The 21,860-nt window shown below is 32.8% G+C and overlaps 1 protein-coding gene across 4 annotated transcripts in view; it reads right to left on the bottom strand.

Moving 5' to 3' along the window:
- Positions 1-21,860, bottom strand: part of FCHO2 (FCH and mu domain containing endocytic adaptor 2) — a 105,190-nt gene that overhangs the window by 54,659 nt on the left and 28,671 nt on the right. For all 4 annotated transcript variants that reach the window (XM_039870194.1, XM_039870197.1, XM_039870195.1 and 1 more), the window contains exons 6-8: positions 16,775-16,879; positions 11,318-11,416; positions 10,498-10,594 (exon numbers count right to left, since the gene is read on the bottom strand). In XM_039870194.1, the coding sequence (XP_039726128.1) occupies positions 10,498-10,594; positions 11,318-11,416; positions 16,775-16,879 (301 nt within the window). The remainder of the gene's footprint in view (positions 1-10,497; positions 10,595-11,317; positions 11,417-16,774; positions 16,880-21,860) is intronic.

Raw genomic sequence — 21,860 nt, 5'->3', positions numbered from 1 at the left:
TGGCTATTTATCCCAAAGACTTGAAAACTCGTATCTGTAAAGATATTTGCACACCGATGTTCGTAGCAGCATTATTCACAGTGGCAAGGACAATGGAAGCAACTGAAGTGTCCTACAATAGATGATTGGCTAAAGAAGCTGTGGTACATATATACAATGGAATCCTAACCATAAGAAGAGAATACTGCCATTTGCCACAACATGGATGGAAATACTGCCATTTGCCACAACATGGATGGACCTGAAAATAATCATACTAAGCGAAATAAGCCAGACAGAAAAAGTTGAAAATCACATGATATTACTTATATGTGGGATATAAACCTAAAAGCAACAAATGAACAGAACAAACGAACAGAGACTCGTGGACATGGACTATAGACTAGTGGTTATCAGAGGACAGGGGGTGGGGGAAGAGGGGGATAGATGGGGTATAAAGGGGGTCAAATATATGGTAGCTAAAGGAATCTGGACTTTGGGTAGTAAACACAATAGAATATACAAATGTTAAATTATAATGTACACCTGAAAATTATATAATTGTATTAACCAATGTTACCCCAATTAACTTAAAAAATAAAATAAAATAAACACAGTACATAATTTTTACCTAGTAACTATTACTACTCAGGCTATGGGCTTCATTCTAGAGAAAAAAACAAAACGCCAATGCCAAAAAAACTGCATTATTTACAAATATTTTTAAATATAGTATTGAGAAAGACTTTTATAACATCACCGTAGCAAATATGGTATATGTTCTTTTAAGATTTTTGGATGTCTTCATATATGTGAAAATAGCAAAGGCATCCCTTAACTCTATAATCAATCCCTTCAAACAAAATTCTACATATTTTTTCACAAAACCTTTTTCTTATACCAGATATATCCTGACTGCTTTTCTCTTTATCTTTTCTATATATCCTCTTAAAATCCACTTGAAATAGGGGGACATCCAATAAAAATAAACTATTCAAAATGACATTTTTGAACTACAAGATGCCAAATCCTTTCAAATTGTAAAATACATATTAAAATTTTTAAACAGAGTACCATCTACACATAAGCTTTTCTATAAAAGACTGAAATACCAAGTTTCCAGTATAATAAACTAAATATACCCTTAAAAAAAAAGAACATTAAATCAAGCATGAAAAATATTTTTTTTTCAAATGGCACATGCTCCACATGCTGCTTCACATGGCAAAGCTTTGCGTGCCTGGCTCAATGCCAGCCGACAGCTCAGCTGGATATCAATGCACATTCTGACCCCCCTTGTAGCATGTCACTTCTGAACTGTTTCACAAGTAGAAAGTTTATTCAGCATCTCCCTCAAATGCAGTCCACTGCCCATCATTCCACTATTTAATCATAAGACAAGTTACTTTTCTTGACAGTAACAAAGCCAGAGTGAGAGTCAGAAAGAATAGTTTGCTGCAACTGGAATTTCAACTCTTTTAGGCTCAATTAATTCTGTTGTCAAAATAAGTAACTGCTCTTAGTGCTTAGATTTTATGCTGGGCCACAAGGGCAATTTAGTTTGTATAAAAGCAACTAAGACCATTTTGGCTCTGTCTCCTGATGCTCTTTTACACATTATGTAAAAATGCCATCATGGGTTCAATTAAAGGCAGAAGAAATTAAAGGCAGACCTCCAAGAGGTCAGTGATCCAAAGCAAAACAATTCTTACATATGATGTTTTAATCATCAGGTAGAAATAAATTATTACTATCAAAAGAAAAGAAAGTCAACTACTTAAAGAATTCATCCAAATCTAATATGGATCAAAACTTCTAAGAAATGTTAGGAAAGACAATTTATTCAATAGTTACCTTTAATCACCACACATATTTTGTAGAATGAGGTACAGTATAAAAAAATGTGAAATATTTAATAGTTTCCATTGTTTTGAAACCAATTCTAAATCTCAGGCCACCAACAAGGCAAACTTGCAATTTTGTCTAGTTAAAAATTGGTCTCAAAACTCAATGACTCTGGGCTACCTAAATTATGCATATTTCTGAATATGTCCAACTAAAACCACCAAACACTTGGTTCTAATTAGTAGCCAAAGTAAAACATGCAAACATGCCTAGACCCCAAAGTTTAATGAAAAGAATGATGATAATGAAGCGGGTAGGGAAAGAGGGAGGAGTAAGGGAGAGAGAGAGAAAGATGTGTTTGAGACTAAGTAATGAGAGTCGATGACACATTCTCAAGCTTGCTCCTGAATCTGTGGAACGCAACACGGCCACATTCCTACAATGCCTGAGATGGTGAACCAAACAAGCTAACAAAGCTGAAAATCCAGCATCAAATCCAACTTGTGGTAATATGCGAAGGGCATGGAGGCTCAAGTTCTGGTTTTACCGCGTGCCTGCCAGCTGATTACCTTGGACTAGTTAACTTACTCTTTTGGAATTTAGGTCATATTATTTTCATAAATGATACAGTGATGATAATACCTTTTGTCATATTTGCTTTCTCTATATATATATCTTTACAGTTTTTTTTCTTTTTTCACTTGCCAAATCATTTAAAAGTAAACTGCAACATCAATGCCACTGCAAGCGTATTTATTTCAATAAAAGGCTTGTAGAAAAAACTCCCTCAATCCAGTAGTTCCAAACCCCAACTCCTAGTTGAATCTCCAGTGCTTCATGAGTCAGAATCACCTGGAGGGTTTGTACAACCACAAAATCTTGGGCCCCACTCCCAGAGTGTCCTACTGGGAAGATCTAGGTTAGTGCTGAGGAATTTGCATTTTTAACAAATTCCCAGGTGATACTCATGTTCCTGGGATCACACTTTGAAAATTACAGTCCTAGTGAACCTCTGGGTCCATTCAGTAAATCTAGACCGTGGTTCTCCAATTTTACTGTGCATACAAACGGCCTGGGGGGGGAGGGGTCTTATTAAAATGCAAATTATAATTCAGTAGGCTTGGGGTAGGATTTGAGAATCTACATTTATAGTAAGCATCCAGTGATATAATACTCCAGGTTCTCAATAATGGCTACACATTAGAAGCAGATGGGGAGCTATAAAATACTGTACAGTGATACCAAGGGCCTGCCCTAGACAAATAAAATCAGAATTTCTGGGACAGTGCACTCACTGTCTGTACATGGAAGAAAGGAAAGGGGAAAGAGGAAAAGGGAAGGAAAGAAAAAGAGAGAAATGAAGAGAGAAATTAAAAGGAAAAAGAAAAAAATTTCCATGAATGATTCTCAAATATACCCAAGGCTTGAGAACCAGTGATGAGGCAAACTTAGGAACCATGGTCTTAAATCAAAGAAACAGAATTTTAACCATGGAATTTCAGTCACTGAAAAAAACCTTCCGAATTTTCATTTAGTTCTCCAAACGTAGAATCTTAGTACTGAAATATAATCTCCTACATCCAAAATCTGACACTGCCTCCATATCTCCAGACTGCCATCATATTTTAACCCTCTGTGATCCTAATAAAACCTTGAGAATTATACCCAGCTCGCTGTAATCTCTATTCTCTGGGAATATCCCTTCTCCACAAGTGGTGCAGAAGCCATGTTTATACTGTATGACCTACTCAGAACTCACTGGACTAGAAGGATTACCTGACCCAAGATTACTTGGACCAGATTCTTTCTCCCAGAAATTTGGAAGGAGACAAAAACCTGGGTTAATCTTGAGCTGTGGCTGCAATTAAGGAACAAGTAAAAGTACCTATAAATTACTGGGAGGTCACCTTTGTCATGTGCCTGGAAAAACAAAGAAAGACATTCTGTGAAGGAAAAAAAATAGCAAAGCAGTAGAAATGCAGAGATCAGATAAAGTAAAAATGATACCTAGTGTGCCTACAGATTTGGGTTTCCTTCTGCAGCCTGGCTATATTTCTGATTTGGGGTCCTTGGGATACCTGTTTCTTTCCAATAAATTTAAATTCAAATTGGCTTGGGTTAGCTCCTTTTACAAACTGCAAAAAGAACTAAAATTGTGTCATTATTATGCACATGTAAAAATTATAATCAGCTTACCTTACATTTTTACTTCTATTTTCTTGCCAGGTTTTCTACTTTAATATTTTTAATGGCTACTTCAAATTAATCAAATAAGCTTTCCATAAACAAAGCCTGCTCAAAACAGTTTAATCTTTTATTTGCCATTTAGGATTATTATTATGAGGATTGGTTACTGTGCTGTGATATAACTTTAAATGTAGGTGAGGATGTCAGATTAAGTAATTTCTGAACCCAAGAAGAACAGCAGAATTGCCTTTTGAAAAAAGATTATATAGTGTTATGAGCTACATAATTCTAATGTATCATGACATACCTACGACTATACTACACAAAAAATGTATTCTCCAACAGTGGGGTAGGCAAATGCTTTCTGTAGAGAGATAATAAATCTTTTGGACTCTGTGGGCCATAAGGTCTGTCACAACTATTGACTTCTGCTATTGTATGCAGTGTAAAAGTATCCACAAGCAATACATAAACAAGTGTGACTGTACAAAAAGTCTCTTATGGACACTTAAATCTGATTTTTGTAATTTTCATGTATCACAAAATACTATACTCTTTTGATTTTTTGCCCTAATTATTTAAAAATGTAAACCCATTCTTTGCTTGTAGGCCTCACAAAAATAAGCAGAGCTAAATTTGGCTCAATGGCCATAGTTTGCCAACTCATGCTCTAAAAGACATAAAAGGAAATCATTAGGTAGCATAAAGATACTGTGGTTAGGACACAATCTGTGGAGGTATACTCCTTCATAAAATGATGATTTTCAATGTTATTTTCTTTGAGGGCTCTCTTTTACTCTGTTTGTGCTAATCTACATTATCTTCTCTCCTAGTCATCATTCATTCTTCTTTCCTCTTTTTCTGGTCATTTCCCCTTTCTATCAAATAGAAAAACCAAGTAATCACAGCATATCTGGTGTGGTTTATGAGGTTTTGGCTCTTCTTAGCTATTTTTAATTTTGCTTTCTACACAAAGGTTTCTGATTCTCTGATTTTAAAAAACTTTGGTGGGGGCAGTGGCAAGTGGCTCTATTTAAAGGTTTGACATTATTTAAAGTCCTTGATGGAAAGATGATCACGAGATTTAACTTTAAAATTATCTGCTTTATCCTATACTTTAAAATAATATACCTAATATAGAAGCTAAAATATTCCAAATATCTAAACTAATCAATTTCATTTAAGCATTCTGACCATTCTAAGCATTCTCATTTTTCCCTTTTTCTCTGTGACTGATTGTTTTTTGTCTACCTTTCTCAGGCTTTTCCTATTTGTATTTTTTAAACACATCAGAGTCTCCAGAAGTCCTCAAATGGAAGCTATAAACCTCTATTACCATATAATAAAAATATGAACAAATTTATCAACAAAATCTTTTGTTTAAACATATTACACACTGGCCTAACAATTGTATTTTGTTTGTTTATCCTTTTGTTTCTTATAAATGGAAACTTGCTTAACTTTTAAGAATGATAATAGCAAGCATATCGTAAAATTAGCAGAATGAATATAAAACAGGAAACTTAAAAAATATGGAGTTTAAAAACAGACTCATAAATATAGTGGACAATTTGGTGATGGACAGAGGGAGGCATTGGGGGGCTGGGAGGAGGGGGTCAAAGGTTAAAGTACAAATTAGTGATTGATTACAAGCACGGGGATGGGAGCATAGCAGAGGGAATGCAGTTAACATTAATATTATGGCTAGGTGGAGGGCCAAGGGAGGAAGGGAGCAATTGGGGGGGATCGTTTTATGAACTATATAGATGTCTAATCAATGTACTGTATACTTGAAACTAATCTAAATAAATACATTTAAAAAATAAAATAAATTAGCAAAAAAACCCATAAGAGCAGGAATTAAAGCACAAGAAAGGAAAGCAAGTGGTCAAACTGTCAATCTAGGCTACTTAGAGCTTTCTAAAAGGTGAACTTAATGGTGGCTCTGTTAGTCGTGTAGCTGGTAACTGTTTACTTGAGATGGATGTCGTTGAAATGGATGCAATTAAAAGCTTACTGTCATGCAATCAATCAAAAAAGCTAATTGTCAGGCACACTTCAGTGAGGTATATCCTTCAGTTCCTCTTAAAAATATTTTTAGAGGGGAGGGGAAGGAGAAAGGAGAGAGGTAGACAGGGAAAAAAATTTAAATCTTTTCTTCAAAAAGAAATTAAAAATTAAAAAATATTTTGACATATATGTCTTGTATCTATAGATAGCACCATTTTTCATGTTTCAAACATTTGCATAAGTAGTAACATACTCTATTTCCTTTGTGGAACTTGCTTTTTTCCTTCTCATCACTATGCTAAGTTCTGTCTATGTTGATATATGATCTCTCAGACTGAACCATCCAGTCCTGTGGCCAGTGGCCATATTTGCCACTGAGCACTAGAAATGTGGCTATTCGAATTGAGATGTGGCTGTAGGTGTAAAATACATGCTGGAATTCTAAGACAGTATGAAAAACAGTAAAATCCTTATAATAATTTTTGATATTAAATGTTGAAATGATAATATTTTAAATATACTAGATCGAATAAACTATATATTAAAATTTAAAAAATATGGAGTTTAATCTCCTTTGGTAACTGAAATACATGAGAATGAGTAGAATACGAGGATCATGTCATTAAGACATAGACATTCAAAATTAGAAAACACCTGTTTCTTCATGACTCTTTAAGACCACAAGTGCTTCGATATCCCAAGCATCTACTTACAGTGACCCAAATTCCAGAAGAGCCAGGCACCACTATACTTAAAAAGTAATGATAAAAACAGTATGGAGTTTCCACAAAAAATTAAAAATAGAACTACCACAAACTAGTAGTTGATAGTTGGGCATGGGATGGGGAGCACAGCAGAGGGAATGCAGAGAAAAACAAATACTGGATGATCTCACTTATATGTGAAATCTGGAAGGAAAAAAAAGAACTCATAGATACAGAGAACAAACTGGTGGTTGCCAGAGGTGGGGAGTGAAGGGTGGGCAAAATGAGTAAAAGTGGTCAAAAGGTACAAACTTCCAATTATAAGATTTAAAAGAAAAAAAAAAAAAGATTTAAAAATCCTGGAGATATAATACACAGCATGGTGACTACAGTTAAAAATACTGTACTGCGTATCTGAAAGCTGCTAAGAAAGTAGTTCTTAAAAGTTCTTACCACGAAAAAATTTTTAACTATGTGTGAAGATAGATATTAGCTAAAGTTATTGGTGGTAATCATTTTGTAATATATACATATATCAAATCTTTATAAACTAATACAATATTATGTCAATTATATCTCAATAGAAAATTAATGACAAAAATGTCAGTACATATAATAGGTAGTATAAAACAGTCTCAAATGAATAGAAAAAAATTTCTAATGCTCTCAAAGTATTTGAATTATATAGGAGAACTGGAGACAAAGTTAGAGGTTATATCTTTCAACAGATAAAATTGACTAAAGAAAAACTAGAAAGGGGCCTTACTTTAAAATGTTTCTCCCACAGGATGAAAATTAGTTTAGGAAGGAATTTAACCACCAGAGGGGGCCCTTACCAAACAGGAGAAATAAAATGATAACAGCAAACAATAGTAAACACAATTAAAGGTTAGAATACATCTTACAATACAAAATCTTTCAATTCTATGAATTCTATACAATCACATGTAAAATTCTGATTGTTATTTTTCTGAGAAACACAAAATTTTATCATTGCAATGGGACCTCAAACTCATTTGTTCATGTGCCTGTAAGCTGAACAAACATGTGAAAGCTGCAACTAGTCACCCACAGCAAGTCAAATAGAGAGGTAATATTTATCCCTTACACACCACCAATCACTTATATATACAATGTCAACAGTCATCCTTAAACAGCCACCTAATTCTGGGTCTGGTGATTCCAGGAAAGCCCATGTTATCACCATTCTTGGATTTCCTCTTATCTTTTACCATTTAGCTACAAGAATTTTCTACATGTCTTAGTATATCTTTAGGCCAGTAAATTTAAATTTATAAAGAAACAATATCCATTATTTGTTACCTATTAACCAAGAATGTGTTAATATTTGAAAATAACACTTATTAAGTACTTGATAAATGTAACATCTCATGTAAACCCCACAACAACCCCATGAGGTAGGTACTGTTATTACCCTCACTTTACGGAGTCTCAATGCTAGTAAAGAATAGACTACAAACTACAGGGCTAAGTACTGTGCCATACCACAGATAAGAAAATTGAAACTTTTATTGAGTTAATTATAGATTCACATATAGTTGTTTAAAAAAATACACACAGAGATTCCTTGTACACTTTGCCTGGTTTCCTACAATAACATTCTGTGAAACTATGATATAATGTCACAAACAGGATACTGATAATATAACCTATCAACCTTATTCAGATGTCTAAGCACTTTTAACCAGCCAATAAATACATCTTTGCTTTTATTCTATCAACAGTTCTAAATGCTCTATGTAAAAAAAAATCTATTCATTCCCCAATTGTTTTTCTCTCTCTTAACTGGTCTTCACTTATCTTATAATTTTATTTTTTCCCAAAGAATTTTAGAATTTCTCACTATTCTGTAGTTATATATCTCAACATCCTTATTCTCTTTATAAATATGTAAACTCACTTAGTTTACCCTAATTGCTCCAAAGCATGGGCCTTGGGGTCAAGAATTCTGTCATTTAATCCCAGCCCTACCATGTACTAATTCAGGCAATTCATTTAACCTCCTAACATTTCCCTCATCCGAAAAATGAGAATAACAGTACCTACTTTCAAAGAGCTGTTGAAGATCAAAGTTTGCCTACAAAGTGGTTAGTACAGTACATGGCAGAGAATTAAGTACTCACTAAAAATTTTAACCATAATTTACTATTCCCTCACCAAGACTTTTCAAATAGCAAATCCATCCATCCATTCCAACCTCCTTAATATCCTAACCTTGCCATTATATGCCCATTTGTTCATTCAACAAAAATGTACTGTTTATACATAAAGAAGATAAACAGATGAACCAAATATATAACTTTACTTCACAAGTACACAATTATGAAAATTTAAGATAGCAACAACGCCAAAAAAAAAAAAAAAAAAAAAAAGGTACTGTTAAAAGTTCTCTGACACTTTTGATGGAGGAAGTAACACATGACCTTTTTAGAGTTAATTCATTAGATAAATAAATGGGAAGACAGAGGATAAGAAAGGGATGGGATTTAGCATTTTCTAAGGTAAGAACATAAGGGCAACTAGGGTACCAAGGGAAAAAAAGGGGCTTGTATAGGAAACAGCAAACAGTTCAGGCTGCCTGCACTAAAGGGTATCCATAAAAGGAATAATGGAAAGTGAGACTAAAGACTGGTCAGGACCTGATCCTAAAGGGCTCTGAATCCAAGTCCAGAGTCTAATTCATTCTGTCTATAATGAAAAGTCAAAGATTCATGAGTAGTGCAATTATGAGTTCATAACTGTATAGTCAAAACATGAATGTGCTATAACATGTAAAATGGATTAGAGATGAAATCTCTGCTGTGTCAGTATTTAGAAACTTGCTGGTGCAATTAATCAAGTAAGTAGAGAACACATAGAAAGATCTGAAAGAGAAAAAAAATACTAACATAACTGAATCAATATGGCTTGAAACAAAATGTGAGAAAAATGAGAAAGTCAATATGACAGACTTCAAGCCTTATTTCTGTGAACTGCACTGAAGAAAAATGACTCTTGGAATTCACTAAAAATCACTTATCTACTTTCCTAAATTCCACACCATATTTTAACTTCTTTACTGGATTGAATTATTTTTACCTGGGGAGTGAAACAAATATCTTGCAAGAACATAGTAATGTAACTAACAAATAGATTAAAGAAATCTGGAAAACTATAAGTATGATGAGCAGGAGATGGAAATGGGCTACTTATTACATTTGATATATCCTAACATGCTTATTAAAAATAAGATTCAGGATACCTGTAATCACTTGTTCATAAAATAGGAACCAGGATTCCTGCATTTATTTGTTCACTAGTGTATCCCCAGTATCTAAAAAAGTGCCAGGAATACTGTTAGCACTCAATTAATACATTTGTTGAATGAATATGTAAATGAAAAAGAAAAAAGTTATTAAATTTTAAGAAAGGTTCTTTCTTGGCCTCAATGCTATGAATACTCAATATTCTCTCCTACTTTTTCTCTTATTAAAATTGCTAACTTACATTCAAAAATATAAACTACAATATATTAATTTAATAAAGGTTATAACAACATTTTAAGTAATACTAAATTATTAACCACTAAAGGTTAAAACAAAAATCTTAATTTAATATATCACCAGACACAAAGTAAATGATACTTGAGATTTTACACAAATTTTTAAGTATCTCCCAAGCGTCACTTTGCAGTTTTGGAATTTAAAGGCAAACACATTTGTTGCTGGATGGGAAATCTGAATACATTTCCTTGCAGACTTTATTATCTTACCAGGTCTTTCTTTCCCAGTGCCTTTTGACTCAGCAAATTTCTGTATCAAGCTTTCAACTGTAGTGTTAGCCATGTTATTTATAAATTCTTCATGGACCTATTTGAACAAGATAAAGATAAATTCTTTTTCCATTAAGTATTCTTGCCATTTATCAGACAAAACTTCCACAAAACAATTAAACTATATTACACAAAAATACATATTTTTTGAACCCAGGGCCTTTGAGAACCTTCATTTACTTAACATACTCTGTCACCTAACTTACAGTGGGTACCAACCACTGCTTACATGAACCCCTTAAGATATGGCTGCATGGCCTTAGAAGTAAAGACCAATTCCTGGTCACATCTTGGAATGTTTTAGAGACACAATTCTTACAAATAAAACTTATATAAGTAATGAAAAAGTTTCAGATCTTTAATAATAAAAAAATAACAGACTTCATCTTTTCTACTGTTATTTCAATGCATCCCAAACTGTCATCATTAAACCACTTTTATATTTTTGGTAAATTTCTAAGTACAAGTTCTGTAACTTACTGAAGCTGTTATTCTAACTTTTAAAATAGCAAAACTTTAAAAAAGAAACATTCAACAATTTTAACTTAAAATTTTTAATATAAAGAGGACTGAGCATAGTTAATTTGAATCATCCTTAGTGGCCAAATAATCAAAAATCCAGTTTATTTAATATATAATACATGTAAATATATATTCTTTATCTGAAATAATTCAGTATCATGTTATGAGTTTTGGATTTTTAAAGTCATAAATGAACATAAAAGTCTCATGAATCAGTTCAACAGAAGTAAAAACTTACCTGGCCTATCTGCAAATGAATTTCCTTTATAGCATTTGACAAGGATCCTATAATTTCCTTTATGTGAATGAGATGAGTTTCTTCAATATCTTGAAATTTCTGGGTAGCAAATATAAAAAGTTACATCTATAAAATACATATATATTATATAAACATATATACACATAGATTCTGAAATTGAAAGACCTTTTAGAAGTCATCTCAATACAGCTAACCAAATTTATTAAGTTCCCCATTATCATGTAATGTTTAGCAATGCTTCTAGACAAATGGGTTTAGTAAACATACTAAAATATGGCATTGAAAAAAGTTAACTTTTTGTTATGCCATTTCTCAGACATCATGAACTTTTTCAGAGTTTGAAGATATCACAAATTAAAATCTATAATCATGATCAGAAAATAAGGAGAACCAAGATAATAGTGTCACAAAAGCCAAGGGAGTATGTTTCAAAACTGAAAAACAATTAGCTGGCAAAGCAAAAACTGCTGTTTACTTCTGAAGACTTTACGATCTAGCCCAGAGACTCTCAAAATGTCTTTCTAATCCTTGAAATGTTAATACATAGTCTTCAAGAGGAAATCTGTGGTCAAAGAAATTTGTGAAGTCCATATTACTCTATTTTAGCAGTTCTCAACTAAAGGTAGGGATGTACCAGATCGCCTAGGAATGTTTTCAAACTGCAAAACACACAGACCCTGCACGACAACATGAGGGATGGGGGTGGAAAGAGAGAAAAATATTGTTTAGAAAAAATTCTCAGGTTATTCTGACATTTATTCCCCAGGAAGAAAACTACCGCCAGACTTGGCTTCACAATAAACGTTAAAAACTGAGAAATACTGAAATAACAAAACTTGTTTCACTCTGCTTAAATCAGTGTTTTCCAAATTTCTTTCACCAAACAACTCTTCTGTTTTTCTTCTCTGAATATCTATTAATATCTCACAGAACAACAATATTCCTCAAAACAGGATTTGTGAAATGCTGAACTAGCCATTTTCAAACAAAATACATTTGTCATTTCTACTGCACAAACTTGATTACCCTTTTTTTCTTTTTCTTTTTTTTTTTTGTGCCAAATTAAAGCAGTTCTAAGGAATAGGCCTAAATGCCTTGTTATTATTCTCTGGTTTATCATATGAAATTGCCTCACTCCATATTTAACATCTAGTTTTCTTCAGCACTGAGTTCCATGATAGGAAATCGCTAAGCCAAATGATCATGTCCATATTTGTGTAAAGAGTCTGAACTTTAAAAAAATATCCAAATGGTGAAATTACAGTTTTGGCAGTAATGCAACAATCCAAAAACTTGAATCAATCAATTTTATTCATTAGGAATGGCAGAGTTAAAATAGAATGCTTGTCTTGACTAATTCTGACCAAGTCAATGAGAATACCAACATTGCACGATCCGGAATTAGTCTTAAGAACTGAGAATATACAGCAGGAACATGATTCTATTTTATGTTCATGCTATAAGAAGTCACCCTCATCTTAAATTTCTGTAATTTGATGAACAAGATATCTTCTCATAGACAGGTAGACCCGAATCCAGGAAAGCCTGGTTAAACAGCCACTAATTTCATATGGATGATGCTTAATTCCAAGAAAGTTGTATCTTCTTCTCATTCTCTTTAGAAACAGAGAATGAGGCAGATCCTTAATTATTTAGAAAAACTTAAAGCATGAAACCACAAAGGAACTCGAAGCATAATTCAGACAAAATTCTGAAATTGCACTGGGTGTTTCTGGTGAGGGGACACTGCTAAAAATCACAATTCCTCAAAATTAGTGACTGCTAAACTCAGAGCCTAGCAATGGTAATATAGTCTCAAGTATTTGAATATAATTAAATGAACTTTCTTGAACAATCAGAAAGAACTTTCCTCCTTGCAATTTCAAATCTACTGTTTGTACGTACTGTTACGTGAGTATATTAAAATGTACAATTTTGTCAGCCACTAGAGATATATAAAAGCACTCTCTGAATCTTTAATCTGAGGGTATTGCTTAAACAAATCTCAGTGTCTTTAAACTAGCCAACAAACTGTTTAAAATAAAATCTCTATATTGTTTCAAGTTTTTCAAGTACATTAATTGATAGTGGTAAAAAGCATAACCACAAAGAGAAGTCACAATTTTAATCACACTTATTCTCAACCGCATATGAAAAAATTAAATCACAAATATTCCAAGTAATTTCTGACCTCTTTCACCCCAGGGCCTCAATTTCTTTCCTACTAGTAAATTAGGCCATGTCACCCAAATTTGATTCTCACTAGACTAACAGGCCCTTTCCTGGGATTAGGTCAACCTGCTTGGCCTGAAACAAATGCAAAGTAGAGATGTAAAATAATTCTTTTCACTTGTAAATAAACCAAATTAAAGTCTACTATCTATTAAGAAAAAAAAATATTTAATCTATCCTGCTGGTGTGCACGTGTGACAGAAAGAGAAAGGCGGGGGAGAAGGGGGGAGGAGAGACAAAGATGGAACACGAGAGAGAACATACACACACGAATTAGCACGGTATACCATTATCTTTATCTAAAAGCAGCATGGTTATATGTCTACTCAAAATAAATTTCCCAACTTGGAAATGGCAAGATAAACAATTAAAATGCCAATCTAAAAAAAAAAAAAAGTAATGAGGAAGCAGAAAAAGGAGAAGAAAAGACAAATGCTAAGAATTCTTTAAGAATACATTTATAAAGTAATAAAAACAAAAAACTCTGACTCTAGCAAATTTTAATTCGTTTTTTCAAATTAAATAATTGAAAGGCAGCATTTTTTTTAATAGAACTAGTCATTTTGATGCAAAATTAACAAATCAACAATAACTGCCTTACAAATGAGCATTCCTGATGATTTAGAAGACAAAAGAACACGTGCTGAAGTCTACAATGACCTCAGTTGTTATAGAAATTGGAACTTTTTATCTGACTACAGTTGGAGCCTCAATTTAACAACTAAACCTTTCGTGAAACATTATCATTTCCCAGCTACCATGACATTACATTTCCCAGTTTTCTTTCTTCTCCTACTTGAGTTTCAGCATCTCTTCCTCTACCAAAGTCAATGATGACTCTCTGAGAGCTTGGCCCTTTCTTCCCCACACTGTCCAAAGGTGATGTCATTATGGCTTTGTGTGCTGACAAGCCCCTGTTTCATACAGGCTCACAATCCTTTATTCAAAAACTTTGGGGCTAGGTGTTTTGAAATTCAAATATTTTGGTTTTTTAAATAAAGAAAATATGGTGTTATAACCATGTATTTCATAAAACTACCAGCAGGATCTGTCTGCAATGGCATCTGTTTATCAAACACATAAATATTTCTAAAGGAAAATATGTACATTCAGTCTAAGTAGGATGAATAAAGCCTAGAAACAGAATCATGTCACTTTAAGTCAACTTTTGCTGTGAAATGAGTTATAGGAAAAAAGCTTTTGGTTTTCAGGGCTTTTGGAATTCAGAATTGTGGATAAGGAAATATGACTACTATGCCCAGCTCAGCTTAGGTATAGGCTATTCAAAACTGAAAATCTAATCCCCTTCTAACACTTCAAACTAACAGTTCTTCACGTAGTCTTTCCCATTCATCTCTATCCATATAGACGTAGAAGCCCAAACTTGGAAGAGATCTCGATCTCCCTTAGAACTACCCCATCCATCCCACCACTGCCATCTCTAAATGCATTCACGTATTTCTCCAAGGCCACCACACTGGCTTTCATCCTTCTCACCTGATTACTACAAGGCCTTCCAAACTGGACTCTTGATTCTCCTTTGGCCTCACTATAATCCGTTCTTCACAAAACTGCCAGAATTATCTTTTAAAATGCAGAACAGATTATGTCACATCCCTGCATACAACCCTCTACTATCTTCCAACTACTCTTAGAAGAAAACCCAAACCCTTACTAATCCTAGTCCTTGCCTAGCTCAAACTCATGTCTTACCATCATTTCTCCTTACTCAGTTTTAGTAAAAATTTTTTATACTTTCTATGACAGCTCTTTCATACCTCTATGCCTTCATACCCATGGTCTCCAATGCCTGGAACTTTCTGGCCCCAGAATGAGTCTCTTGCTCATTCTTCAAGTCTCAGTTTTAAATGTCACTTCTCCAAAAAGGGGTTTCCCAACTCCCTAATCCAAATTAGGTCTCCACTATTATTCTATCTCGTGGAAGCCTGTCCTTGTAACAATGTAATAATTTATAACTTTATATTTAGGCATGTATTAAATGTATGCCTTCCTCCTCTGTACCGTACACTACACCTAGAGCAGAGAAATATGTTTTATTTACATAGATTTGGTAGACACTCAGCATCTAGCACGGTGCCCACAGCATGGTAAGCAAAGATGGATGCATGTATGCCTGGTTTCTGGGGTGTGAATCCTTCAACACTCCAAGTGAGAAGACTCCTTAAAGTCCAAAAACTCAGATTCATTAGTCTTTCTTTCATATTTACTGAGCACCTACCATGAGCTGAGAACTGTTTTAAGTGCTGAGGAAAGTAAACATATCGATTCCTGCTCTCTCAGAACTTACATTTTTGTGGAGGAAGACAGACCATAAGAAATATAGGTAAGAGACCGAGTGTACTTTACCATGTTGTTAGCCTCTCATACAAGATTAAAAATAATGTTCTAAGAAGAGTTTCCTCCATCAGCCTCAGAACCAGAATAAAGGTGACGCAGAACAGCTACAGCTGACCCATGATGAACAAGAAGCATCATGGCAAATAAACTTTTGCTATTGTAAGCCACTGAGATTTAGAGGGTTCTTTGTCACCTCAGCATACCCAGCCTATCCTGACTGATACAATAAATAAAATCCATGGTAAGTTAGCTAATGAAAAGTAGCAAAGAAAAAAAACAAACAAGAGGACAAGAGGGTGTGGATGGATGTTTTAGGATTGATTCATAAAAAGCGCCATCTTAAACCTAGGCCTTTAATTAAGGTCCTAAGAACATCAAATCAGATATAATTATCCCACACTTATGGGAGACAGAAATTTTTTTATTGTCTGCCTTCTCTCATTAAAATGGAAGTTCTATGAGAGCAGGGAGTTTTAACTATTTTGTTAACTGCTACACCTTAGCATTGAGTCATTTCCAATTTTCTTCTTAAGCAGAAGTCAATTTTAAAATCCATACATAAAGCTAATAGTCAGCACTGTCTTCATCATCTACCAATGTCCTCATTTTCCCCAACTCACTTTCAACAGCCTCTTCTGATCTATCTGAATAATCCTTTATGATAAGTATTGCATCTTGGTGCTCAATCTCCAAAACAAAATGTATATTTTTAACATAGCACTATTAAAACATTGAGATTATACATTTTAACATTTCTAATACTAAAAAATTATATAATGGAAAAATTATATTTAACCAGTAAACACAAATATTCTGCTTTCAATTTAAAACCTTAAAAATACCAACCTGAGCTGTTTCTGTCATTTTCTGTTCAAAATCAGCTTTTGCTAATGCATATTTTTCCACATAGAGTTTATAGGTATCAGTAGCTTTCTTAGATTTAACAGCTGCCTGTAACAAAACAAAAACATTGTGAACTACACAATGGACTTTTTTCTTTCTTAATATAAAATAATAATCTAAATTCATTTTAATGGATGAGGCCTATGCTGAGTTCAATATGACATAAATTAACTTTAATATCTTTTCAAGTCCTCCTTAGTAATATTTTTTGTTATAATCACACAATAACACAGAAACTAAATGCTAATTCTTCTTTCCAGCTGACAGAACATGCTTTAAAAAGTTAATACTCTAATTTATAGCCCAGAGTAAGATCACATACCACATTATAAGATAGTTACTAAAAATTCGAAGAACAAAAATATGACAATACCATCAGAATATGCTTGACACTCCTTTCTACACCTGTAAGCCTTCCTCCTCTCCCCACAACATACATATGTTCTACTGAGTGTCTGATTAATGGCTATAAATCTAGCTCAAAAGTTGAGAAATCAGTTTTCCTTGATGTTTCTCAGTTTCCATTATGCTCCAGAAAATCGATAAATTTTTTAATCACTGCTTATTTTTTCAAGATTTCTATTTTTAAAAATTTGTTACTGTGTTATTATAGTTCTGGTTTTATCAAAGTAACTTATTCAATAAAAACAATGTTAAATATCAGGCAATGAAGAATATAAGGATAAATTATATAGGGATCTTTTCAAGAACTTCATAAAAGAAGTATAACATACATAAACAGCTAGAAATTGGTAGAAAGTAACAAAGCCACAGAAGTAAAGAAAGATTCTGTGGAAGACAGACATTCAAGAAAGAGAAAAACTATGTGTAACCTATGAATTGGGGCAGACATATGGCTATCAAGAAACTTGACTATTCTCAAAGGACTGATCAACTTGGACAAAGGAAGTTTTAAGAGGGAGAGGTAGTGAAGTATAATAAGAGTTTAAAGACGATCAAAAAAAAAAAGAGAAGGTATAAGATTTCAAGATATAAAGATCTTCATTTTCTTGATGAGGTAAGAGATGATCTGCTAAGAATAAAGAAGAGTAGGGTAGGGTTAGGAGCTTCAGGAGAATGAAAAAAGTTTCAAACCATGGTTATAGAGGATGCAGCAAGTAATAACTAAGGTGAGTAAAAAGGTACTGCTAAGAACCACTAAGGTTTAAGTAAAGCTGAAAAACAGGGAATTTCTGTAGAGCCAATCAGAACCAATATGCAATTATCTCCAGCTATGTTCAGAAATCTAAGAATAAGAATTAGAAACAGAAAATTAGGTTTACCTGGAGGTTTGGGATTGGCAAGAGTGCATATAATCCTATTTTCTAGAAAGGAAACTCCATATTCTCTCTAAAATATAATTGCATATATTAAACATGTATGTTCTATGCTTTCCTGCCTTATTAAAGAATATAGGATGCCACTTTATCATGTAAAGAAAACTGGTTTTGGAGCCAGAAGAAACAGGATTCAAATTCCATCTTTACCATTTACTACCCCATTTGACCTTGTCTTTGAGCTTGATATAGTTCTCTCATTCCTAAAATGAGAACGATACCACTTATTTTTTAGAGTTTTGACAGTAATAAAATATAAGTTACATAAAATGCTTGGGACAGTGTCTAGTATATAGTTTAACTTACAAAATAATGGTATCTGTTATTATTATAGTTTCTAAAAAAAATAGAATCAGAAACACGTATTATTATATTTTGCTGTTATTATATGTAAGAGTTGTCCCAAGCTCTCTATCCCTAAAGTAAGTGGCTAAAGCTTATAATGATTTTCTAGTTTGGACCTATGGATTTTTTTTTTTTTTTTAACTCTTTTCCCAGTGTCTGGCCGTTTAACATTATTTTATACTACTGTTACTATACCTTTATCTAACATCCTGGCAAATACATAACAATTAAATAAGTATTTAGAGTTTACAAAGTACCCTCACAGGAAACCCAGATAACCCAGTTTGCTAGAATTTTATAAACAATTTTAATGGCATGGTTATCAGGGTTTCTTTTTGGATTTTTTTATCCCAAGAAACTTCCGTTTCTTCTTCCAGCTACCTAAATTTTCAGTCTACACAAGAGTGATCAACAACCTACAGTCCATGCAGTAATTTGTAATGACATAGCCTAGCAAAATGTGCAGTCCCACTGGTATCTCCTTCTTTGCTTGTTCCTCATCCTAACACCTACTCTTTTTCTCTGCTATTAAGTTCCTCTTTAATAATTTGTGTCAGATACTGATATAGACATGAGTTGTGATCATTACTAGAAATATTTGCAATTGAAAAAAAATTCATAAAAATATAAAATTTCCCCAAAATATAATGATTGTGTCCATACTTTTAAAAGTAATTTATTTCATGGGATCTTTCCTGTTTTCCTTTCACAAGTTTTCTTTTTACAGGTTCTGCACAAATTAAAATACTTCCCTTTCTAAGCTTACCATTATAACTTCTCTTAAATTCTTGTTTGGCACTAGTTAATATGTCTTGGCTCCCCAAAAGAAAAAAATTTCTTGATAGGGATAATATGCATTTAACCATTAATAACCTTCTTAACATCTAGCATGGTACCAGGCAGGCACATAGTAGGAACTAAAACATTTATTTACTTGCACACAAATTACCACTTCATAGTCTACCTAACAATCAAAAAAATACTTGAATAAATCATTTAAAAAGGCAAGAATCTAGTCTATAACCTATATTTAAAATAGACTTAATTTTTTATTATATTAATTAACAGAAAAAATTAAAATAATATTTTGCTCTGATTATTTTTCCAAGTAAACAAATAAGCTGTGTTGTGGACAATGTAATAATGGTTTCTCACTCACAAAGAATTTATAATCTAATAGAAATAAAAGATGACTGACTGAACATTACTCCTTATAGAAGACCTATATATCTCTAGAATATAAACAAAGTAATCACTTCACAACATTAATCATCACATCTAAAATTATAAGACTTTAAGAGATGGAAGGAAGTTCCCTAAGCATATTCTCCTATTCCTGTACTCAAATATCAAATACTCTCTAGAATTCTAACTATTTTTGGTATTCAAATCTTTACTGAGTCAAGAGGGGTAGAAATATAAATTTTAAAATTTTAAGCTAGCATATTTTTATAACTTTTTTTCTCCTAAAATATTCTCACCATACATCTTGGTCTAATGTTCAACCTGGCATACAAACTTATTTGTTCCTTTTTTCTGACCATAAAAGCATCAACTTCATCATCTCAAAGGTTAAGAGCTAGATCTAACCCAGAACCGTGAATAGATAATCTTTTGGAGCATACTTTCTGATACTAGGAAACTGTAAACTTTCCATTTCTCTTATTTGGAAACATAAAGGGAAAAAAGATACCCTCTATGAGTTCTAACATGTTTTACGTCAGTTGTCACTCTTCCAACATAAACATAATATTCTAGAATCTTAAGAAAATTATATACCAACTTAAAGAAGCATCTTGGAAAACCTGACAAAAGAAATACTTAGCAATAAAGGATAAAATTGTTTAAAAATTTGTAGACTCACCAGGTGTTTTAAATAATGATAAAAACAAATTTAAACTAAGGTTATCATATAAACAGACACAAAGGCAATTTTAGAAGGTAACTGTAACCAGAAACATCTATAATTTTTTAAAGCAAGAAACATCTCTCATAGGAAACCACCATACAGCAATTCTATATTAAGTCAAAACTTTCTAAATAGTATATATGCTTAGTAATACTATAAATTCTTATAATAAAATTATAGAAACTAAAAGTCCTAGTAGTAACAAACAACCACTTTTGTAAAGTCATTACTAAAAGGGAAGTTGGAGCATTTGTTCTTAAATAAGAAAATTATATTTAAAAGCAATAGCTACATTTCTTCTCATAAATAAAAGACTGGCTTTAACAGATTACCTACTGATAATAAAATAAATCCTACATCTTACTCATTTTATTAGAGTACTATAAATAAATTTACTGATATACTATCAGAAATATTTAAGTGCCTATAATTTTTATAGTAAAATTCTATAAAGCAAATGTAGATATAAAAGTACTTAGTCAATGTCCACAAACATGAGTGCCTTCTAAATGGTGTTTTATAAAAATAAAGCTCTGTGAGGGTGAGAAGCATCCTCATAATAGCCACAAGTATTTATGTTTTCAAGTTTACCAAAGAAGAAATGGTTCAAAGATCTTTGTAGATTTTTTCTTAAATCAATTCATGTTAACAAAAAGCTTATTATAGGCCAAAATAAATTATTTTCTTAGATTTGGATCTGAATATATATAAATCAGAGACTTACCAGCACATCTACTATGACAAGCAAAGATATCACCTCAGAGTAGAATAATCAGGAAAAGAGTACCCTTTCTCTGAGCTGTCCACCCTACTACCGAGCAAGTGAGACAGAGACTAGAGACTATTTCAGCCACCAACTCACAACCTGTAGTAGGACACAACCATATGCTACAGCTTTGCTCCATATATTAATCAAAAATAAATCCTTTAATTTCATTGAAATCATTACCTTATATTAAACCTTTTCTGGTTTATATCAAAAGATTCAGATAATCATTTCTTTAAGTGTAATCTCTAGCTACTATACATTTTTCAAGTGGTCACTACATAAACAAAAGATAATAACAAGCAGCATTTAACCCAGAAGTATTTTAACCCTCTGGAAAGTTTCAACTAATTTAGATAGCCGACTTCTGCATTAATGATATGGACGTTATACTAATTTACTGTTAGACATGTATGTTACAATACATACTGTATGTAAATGTTCCTATAGCTCACATTTTAAAAAATAATTTTATTTTGAAATAGTCAATTTTATATTATTTGTTCATATCCTTTTTTTGAAAACATTAATTATTACATAGATGAATGAGGCCCCACTTCCTTCCCAGTCTCATTCCCCTCACTTACTCCCCAGATTAACTCCCATCATGTGGCTTAGTGCTTACTGTCCCTAAAACATATTTACTTATACAGAAATAAAAAGGTTTTGTTT

The sequence above is a fragment of the Pteropus medius genome, unplaced genomic scaffold, assembly GCF_902729225.1.
Source record: "Pteropus medius unplaced genomic scaffold, Ma_sr-lr_union100, whole genome shotgun sequence".
NCBI classification, from domain to species: domain Eukaryota; kingdom Metazoa; phylum Chordata; class Mammalia; order Chiroptera; family Pteropodidae; genus Pteropus; species Pteropus medius.
The sequence above is the reverse complement of the archived record's forward strand: the minus strand, read 5'-3'. Positions and strand labels throughout refer to the sequence as shown.